Source organism: Petaurus breviceps, unplaced genomic scaffold (assembly GCF_028583685.1).
Source record: "Petaurus breviceps papuanus isolate PSGF00001 unplaced genomic scaffold, PetGlider_PUasm1.0 173, whole genome shotgun sequence".
Classification (NCBI taxonomy): domain Eukaryota; kingdom Metazoa; phylum Chordata; class Mammalia; order Diprotodontia; family Petauridae; genus Petaurus; species Petaurus breviceps.
Window position 1 is genome coordinate 6,866,218 of NW_027185759.1, and position 8,830 is coordinate 6,875,047.

Consider the following 8,830-nt stretch of genomic DNA (forward strand, 5'->3'; position numbering starts at 1 on the left):
TCCCTTCCTTCCTTCCTTCCTTCCTTCCTTCCTTCCTTCCTTCCTTCCTTCCTCTCTCCCTCCCTTCCTCCCTCCCTCCCTTCCTTCCTTCCTTCCTATTTCCACCTATCAAATCTTTCATTGACTGTTTATAGACAAACTTCAATAATTCAATGATGCAAAACTATTAAGCACTTTGAAATTAGGGCTAGACTAAGGAATTGTGCTAGACATGGGGATGCCCTGACAAAAATCAAACAATTCTTGTCCTCTAGAAGCTTAGAAAAAATGTTAGAAAAAATGGGCTAGATGATAGTGGATGGCTGCCTTGCAGTTTATTCCCTGACTACAATCATCGGGCTGATGGGTGTCAGAGTGAGGGATGCCTGGGCCCCTCCATGGGATCGGAGCTGGAGTGCTGGGCTTGGAGTCAGGAAAACCCAAGTTCATATTTGACCTCAGAAGACAACAGTGGCCAAATCCCTCCCCCTTTCTTGGCTTTAGTTTCTTCATCCGGAACATGAAGTTAATAATGGGCTGTCTCACCCAGGGTTATCAAGGATATCAAATGAAATCTTTGTGAAATGTTTAGCACAGTGGCTAGAAGGTCCAGTAAGTGCTTAATAAGTGCTGATTCCATTCTCTCTTTCTGCCAGTTTCATTTAGTAGCTTGTTTTTTTGTTTGTTTTTAATTGAGGATGTCCAAGCACCCAGGATGCCTTTATCAAAGGTGCATATAAGGGAAATTAAGAAAAGAAAGCTAATACTTTGCAAGACAGATCTGCTGGCCACACCTCAGACTTAATGCACCATTAAATATGCCTTCCTCTTCCATTTCCCCGTAGCCTCCTCATTTTCACCTTCTCTTTCACCCTTCAGGGTTCATTCCTGAAGGTGTTACATCTCCATAGACACTTCTCTGATTTCCCTGGACCCAAGTACTGCCTTCTGTCCCAAGGGTTTTCTCCTCAATATGCTTATCTGTATGTTTGCTATCATCTTTTCCCCCCTGAGGGTGAGCATAGAGATATTGATTCTATTTATAAGAATAATTCGTAATAATGGTAAGAAGGGTAGCTGGCATTTATGGCACACTGACTTTGCTTGTGTCTTTATGAATATTATTTCATTTGATCTTCACAACCAGCCTGGGAGGCCAGGTGCTATTTTTATCCCCACTTTACAGATCAGGAGACTGAGGGAAAAGGGCTTAAATGATTTTCCCATAGTCATTCCTGATTCTGGATTTGAACTTACATCTTCCTGACTCCAGGCCCAGTACTGTACTCAAGGAGCCCCCGGACTGCCTTAATACTGGCACGTCTAAATGCTAGTGTAGAATCTAAACCAACACAGGCTGACAAGTAGCCTCAGTGTGGAGAATTAGATAGAATCTTGGGACAAAATACTTGGCTTTACATACGAGCTCTGCCACTTCCTGCTCATATAACATTGGCTAAGGTGTCCCAGGGCTTTCTGGGCCTCAGTTTTCTCATCTGTAAAATAATGAACTCTATCATTCACTTCACTTCAACCTATCGTTTCCAGCTCCCTGAGATAACAGCTGCTTAATACATGAGTCGTTTAATTGAATCACTAGAAAGTGGAAGTATTGGAATGGTTCATGACCCACTGAATTGGCATGCAAGCCTGCTCTAGTTTGGAATGACCTTTGAATTCATTTTGTTCAGTGGTACCTGCTGGCCTGACAGCAAGTTTGACATCTCTGGTCTAATCTGTCTACCTCAAGATGTACGTGAGAGTACCATGAGCCAGGGTATCTGCAAGTAAGCAAGAGAGCCAGGTTTCTCCCCAAGGTCTTCTGATCCCCAAATTCAAGTCTCTCTCCTTTTGTGTCTTTAGAATCGTATTTTCTGAAGCAAACACATTGTCTAACTTTGCTTCTGGATCAGTGATGAAACAGAAGGAACAGGGAATTAGACCTTAATTGTTTTGTTTTTAATCCAACAGAGTAAGCACTTTTACTAACTGCCCTTTCTTATTAGATTAGGGAGAGATCCACCCAAGGCCTGAACAGCTCACCCAGCACATCCAGACCGTGCTAGGAGGCCCCTCTTGAGGACCTTTCTTGACCTGCCTCTCTTATCTCCACAGTTTTCAGGATTCAGTCAGATATCTTTGGGAGCACCTGTTTATATTTTCCTCATCATAAAGACAGAGAAACTCAGAGAGCCATGGTGGAACATGGAAAATGATAGGGCTTTCCCTAAGACACAGCTACTGCCCAGCAACTTCCAAAGTGGCAATCAAGGCAAACCATGGGTACGGTACACCTTTCCTCCTCTGCACCCTGTGTTTTCTTTTTAATAACTTATCCTGACATCTTTTGGTTTTATACCATATTGATTCCAAAATATATCCCTATACTCCCCACCCCCCACCATAAGACATCACTTGCAATCAAGTCTAGATGAAGGAAAAAAAAAAAACATTCAAACCAATTGACTCTGAATTCATTCGAGATTGAAAATATATGTACCATTCCCTAGCCATATTCCACCCTTCCTCCAAAGAAATGAGGACAACCAGCACGCTATTTCAAGGGAAAAGTCAAAAACTTAATTTAAGACCCAAAAAAAGAATTATTATTATTATTGCCATTATTGTTTGGGGGCAAGGGAAGAGGGAAAGAATAAAGTTGGGCTATGCTTCACAAGGGCTTCTCATTTCTGGGAAGTGTGGTTTCTTACACATGAAACTTTCTTGGTCTTCTTATACTGAAATGTTTCAGTTTGTTGATGATTTTTAAATTTATAATTTAAAAAAAGTTTTTTGAGGGAAGGAAGAGTTCAATAAGAAGAGAAGCTAACTGTTGTGAAGCAAACTCGGACAAGCCAATGGGGCATAGCTCCGACAAACTGCAGTTCTCAACTCCCTTAAACATCCCTTGCCTTTCCATACTAAAGTATGATTATGAAAATCCAGACAAAAAGTACTTTAAAAGAAAATAGAACTTTAAAAAATACAAAGAAGTTGTTCCTGACCTATCATGGAAACATGATAACTGGGCATTTTTTTTTTCTAAGAATGGGGAATGGGAGGTGTTGAGCTCTCTTCACTCCTTCTACCCTCCCCCTTGATTGAGATATATCATGGGGGTGGCACTTATACACTTAGTACAGTGCCTGCATACAGTAGGCACTTAATAAATGCTGGTTCCTTCTATACTGCCTTCCCATCTTATGACCAGAGCACAGCATAAACATCGCTGTTCCACATGGGGATTCACTCCACTTCATAGACTGTATTAATGTTCTAGTCTCCCGACCTATCTGTATATGCCCACACAAATGTGACAACAAGATGCTTTAATTTCTTTCCTGAATCTATGGCTTAATGGAAGTGGGTACTCCTTTTCCATCAACGCAGATCTTAACTCCTGGCCAACTGCTAATCTCATGGAATTCTATTTTTTTTTAAACCTTATGTACGCTATAGAAAATTGATTCAAGCTGTGATCACTTAAAAGAAAATCTCAAGGCTGTGTTGATGGGTCACTTGGGCTGTTCATTTGCTCTCTCATTCTTGTCTACCTCCTTTTCTAGTTATATGCTTTTACCTAACTCCTAAGTGCAAACTGTCTTTCCTTTCTGTAGGAAGTTTGTTTTTTTTTCCCTCTCTCAATTGGGAGGACAAACTAGTAACATTTTAAAAGGTAGAACACTTCACTGAGACCAATCCTTTACTCAGTGATCATACAGAAAGCAATACTTGCTTTGACCTAGAATGCCTGGTAGTTGTATTAAATGCCTATGGTTTGGTCTCAGGGAAGAAAGGACAACTCATGGTGCCCTTCTGATCTAAGACGAAAGTAGTCCTGCAGAGATTTCCAGCTTGGCCACCATTACATGTTGTGTTGTACCAGTCCCCACAATCACATAGAGATGAGTTACATGCACAAGATATAAATTGGATGAAAGTTTCATATAAAGAAAAAAGAAAGCCTGAGGTCTGATGACCTGTATTCAAATCCCTGCCAGTCATTTTAGGCTCTCTGGGCTCCATTTTCTTTTCAAATGAAGGGCCTGGACTGAATGTTCTGAGATCCTCCTCTCTCCTCTAGACCTGTGACCCTAAGGTGTATGTGGACATACACATGAGAGAGGACAGGAAAAAAGGGGAGAGGAGAGTGGAAAGAAAAGCCTGATTCCCAGTCACAGACATTGTATCAGGAGAGACCCAGAATGCATTTGAACGTCTCGTCACTCATTTTCTTTGAGCCTTATTTTGGTCACTGGGGAGATAGGAATGGGAAGCTTGGAGGGCATAGCTCACAGGTTTGGAGAGACGGACCTAGGCTCATATCTGACAATGACTACACAGCATTTACCAAACTTGGAAGTTCTCTACATAAATTCCAGCTCTTATGGTCTAATTGTGTTCTATAGGTTTGCATACATTTATATACAGATTGATACCTCTCAACTAAAGAAAGAAAAAACCATCAACTCATGTATAAAATAAAGGGTGTAGTTAGGTGATTGCAGAAGTTCCTTGCAGTTCCAGGATCACACAGTTCCCCAACAAAGCCTTGTTTCTCTCCCGCATCACCTCGGGGTGAGAATAACTCTGTTTAATTGTGAGTTTGGGAATGGCTCTGAATTCCAGGCAAGTCTTTCACACAGACATTTAGAAGCAAAAATCTTCAGCTAACATGGCTCCTTCTCTTCTCATTCTCCTCTTTCCCCTTATAAATAAGCAAAAATCATTTCTCTCCCAATTCTAACATCAAATACTAGGGATTCTGCTTATCACCTAAGCACAAGATTCCTGAGGACCTAAAAGCTGAGACTTGGTCTCTCTCCCTTAGGTCTGCAGAAAATGCCTTCCTGTTTAATTGCAATGCTCCTAAGGTTTCCCTTGACTTGTAGTGGGGGAGGTCAGGAGTTTGGGTGGAGAAGGAGTGGGCAATAAATGCGGGGCTAGGGAGCCTCTGACTCCCCTGGCCACAAGGTCAGTAGTGAGAGAGAAGATGCTTTGAAGGAGCCCCAAATAATGATTCTAAGGATTCCTGTTGCCTTGCTTGGCTCTTGTCTCCTTTTACTCTTTCTATCTCCTTAATTAGCATTCCCATCATTTCCATTTTTTAAGAGTTTTCCCTGGTGTTGGGATGAAAATATTCCTAGAGCAAGTCACTATCACACTGGCACTAAAAAAAAATTAAAAACCTCATCACTATATATATATGTATGTATAAAATTATATATTGTTCTAGTGATTACTTAGTAAGTGGATAAAATGACTGAATAACTTGTTTAAACTGAATAAAAATATTAGGCTACAAGTTCTTCTGCTGTAGACTCACTGAAAGAAATGATATAAAACATTATGTATTTTTTAATGAAAACAATCACCTTGATTTAGGCCTTCAAAGTTTACAAAGCACTTTCTTCATAACATGTCTGTGATGTAAAAAGCATGTGCTTATTCTTCCCATTTAACAAATTAGGAAATTGAGGCTCAAAAACGTTAAGTGAGTTATAGGCCACCTGGCTTAATTGGGCTATTTAGTGTATAGAGTTTGACTTGAAAGTTTCACTTGACTTTGGCCTATACGTCCAGTGTTTAATCTATTTCCCATGGCACCTCCTGATGGCAAGGCCAGTTTATCCAGATGCTTGGGTCTGTACTTCCCAACATCAGCAATGACCTCAAGATGTGTCTGGAAATGAATACAATCACTTTCCCAAGGCATTTCATAACTGCCACCCTGGGTTTCTGGGCTAAATATTTTCTAGGGACACTGATAGCTCCCAGGTTAAGTTGGCAACTTGCCTCACAAATGGGTAACAGACATATGTCTTTGAGGAAAGTGCTTAATTTAAGAAAATCTATGTTTACAAGTCTTGACCTTGGGACGGGGGTAGTATGTACAGTCATAATGTGCACAATACACCCCAACACTCTTTTTCAGATACTCTCAAAAAGGCAAGCACATAAACAAAGCTCATGTAAGCCCCAGATCAACCTAGAGGTCCTCTGTGAGAATGATGACCATCTCACCCAAGGCTGATAGGGGCTCCCATAAAGCGAGCCGACTTTATGGCCCTTTGACAAGCAAGTCCTGGCTCTAATTCTCTTGATGTTGTGACCCTACTCACCCTGTGGAAGGGAACAAAGCCTCTAGATCATCGCTGCTCACTGTACTGATACATTTAGCTGATTTCTCTCTCATGAATTTAATATTTAACTTCACAGTGATCTGATCTTGATTTCTCCCAATTTTACATAAGCCACAAAAATGATAATGATGGAAAATGTCACTAGAGTTACCAAAAGAGTTTTTAAAATTTTCTTTAAGAAAGATATATTCCCCTATCACTCCACACACATTCAACCTAAAAAAGCAAAACCTGTGGGTTTAGGTGCTATAAATACTGCATGTGTGACCATGCGTGAACAATAACATGACAATATCTTACTGAGGGTCAGACAGTCTCAGAAAAGACACAATGGGCAAATCTGGCCTCATTTTCCCCGGAGTGGGTTTACTTCAGTTATTAGACATAGGAGCAATTTCAGAATCAGGAGTAGTTTAACATTGGGCTCTTGGCTCATTAAAAAAAAAAAAATCATCATCAATTAAGAGTTTTAATATTTTGAATAAACCAGTGTATTCTTTTCCTCCCTAGAAGGAAGAAGAAGGAATCTGAAATACTCAAGAACATATTCACAAGCATAATCAGAGCTCCCTAGTCCATCTCTTGCTCACTCAACATTTCCCTGATCACGTTTCTAGAACTCAGGTGTCCCAGCTAGAGCCCAAACAATGAGCCTTCCCTGGTCGACTATGCCAGCTTTGGCCTCCTCCCTTTCTCCCTCCCCTCAAACTGCCCTAGAATGTTTTATTTTGATGGAAGTGGCCTGGCCTGTCTGTCTGCCACCAACGAGCATTCAAACATTTTTGTCTGAAATCCTGAACTCTTTCTCTAGCGTCCCCCCCCCCAACCAAAAAAAATCTGATTAATGTCAACACAGCTGCTCTATTCTGTGGAATGTAAACTAATCTTGTTGTGAGACCTCCCTCAACCCCAGGAGACTTCCTCCAAGCCCTTGAGGTGGGGGGGGGGTCCTCCAACCCTCTCTCCCAATCACTTTAACCCCTAGCCTATTTAACGGATGTCACAAGTGTTTGGCTAGAAGGTAGAAGCAAGCAGGTCATTCTTTATCACCCCACGGGCAAGAATCTAACTTTGGATTTTAATCAATAGGCATGCATCCTTCCCAGCTGTCATTGTCCTGTGGAATTCCCTGGCTGCCACCAGGTAACATAGGTGCTAGTTATCAAATCTCTTCTGAGAAGAGGGCCAGGATCAGAATCAGTTAGAAGAGATAAGATCACCTTTAAGGCTTTCACTAGCTTTCAGTGGATTTGCTTGTCAAACTTCGCTGCCTTTCATAGGACTCAAGTACACGGGGAGTATTGGGTTTAGGAATCCCACCACCGCCAATGCATTGGGGTGACAGCTGCTGGACATGGGAACCTTTGGTACATTTGGGGTCCAAGAAGTTCTGACTGCCCAGCTTGTTCTCATAAATAAGTGTAAATACACACAAATATATGAACTCACCCCAGGGAAAACAAAATAATCATACACTTCTTCACAAATACAGATAGAATTCCATTTCTCCTATACTTTCCATACTGAAAACGTTTGCATTTGCCACATGGAGCCTTCCCCAAGGTGAAATTCCCTTATGTGATTTACTACAACTTTGACACAGACGCCTGAGTCCTGGTCTCCTTTTCTATCTCTCTAGTGAGATCCATATTCATATATTGAATATCTCTGTGTCTCTATACACACATATGTATGCGACTTAAGAGAGCATCTCTACATTGTATGCCAAAGTCCCCAGCAGTCCCTTACCTCACTGTACTGAGTTTGAGGATTGTTCTCCAGGTACAGCATGTTAGCAGGCAGGTTGATCAGCGTCACTGTCCGCTCTTCTGACTCCAGGATTTTGGTAACCCCCCCACCCCCTCTAAGACCCTCAACACAAGATTCTCCTACGAAGATAACAGCACTCAAGGCTTGCTCTCTCTCTTTCCCTGCATAATTTAAGGTTTCCTTATATATACCCAACTATAGGCATGAAGGGGGCGGGACCGTTCACTTTACCTGTCCAATCCATCAAACTTCCACCTGGACTCCTCCACTCCAATGGAGTGAGGCCTCTCCCATCTCATTAAGTGGTTAGAATTCCTTATCACCAATCTTTAAAAAGAAAAAAAAAAGCAGCAACAACAAGGAGACAGAGTAAGAGCAGTATAACTTTCCCTTGTTAGAGAGATAGAGACAGATAGAGTGAGAGAAGAGAGAAGGGGTGAAAGAGACAGAGGAGACAGCAGAGAGAAGGAGGAGAGGAGAGAGGAGAGGAAAAACAGAGAGAGATAGCAAGAAAGGGAGAAAGAAAGGCAGGAAGAAAAAGAAAGAAAAAAGAAAGAGAGAGAAAGGAAGGAAGGAAGGAGGAAAGGAAGGAAGGAGGGAAGGGAGGAAGGAGGGAAGGGAGGAGGGAAGGAAGAGAGGAAGGAAGGAAGGAAGGAAGGAGGGAAGGAAGGAAGGAATGGAGGAAGGAAGGAAGGATGGAAAGAAATATACCACTGCTAGTGCACTCATTAACATACAAGGATTTCTGAAAGTTAATATGAACTTAAAAAAGCAAACTAAGAAGAAAAATAAAGAGGGGAGCAGGTATCTCTGAAGTGTGTTGTCAAAGGAAATATACACATATAGGTACAAAAAAGAAAGGAGAAAGAAAAGTTCCTGACTGTTCCTGTACTGTCAGACTGCCGCTGCCCACACTTGGGACAGCTGCCTGATTTTCA

The 8,830-nt window shown here is 41.6% G+C and overlaps 1 protein-coding gene across 4 annotated transcripts in view; it reads right to left on the bottom strand.

Annotated features, from left to right (window-relative positions):
• The window catches only part of TP63 (tumor protein p63), a 121,414-nt gene extending 113,330 nt beyond the window's left edge, over positions 1 to 8,084 (bottom strand). For all 4 annotated transcript variants that reach the window (XM_069083308.1, XM_069083307.1, XM_069083309.1 and 1 more), the window contains exon 1: positions 7,872 to 8,084. In XM_069083308.1, coding sequence (XP_068939409.1) covers positions 7,872 to 7,913 — 42 coding nt within the window. In that variant the 5' untranslated portion in view covers positions 7,914 to 8,084. The remainder of the gene's footprint in view (positions 1 to 7,871) is intronic.
• Positions 8,085 to 8,830: the final 746 nt, after the last annotated feature.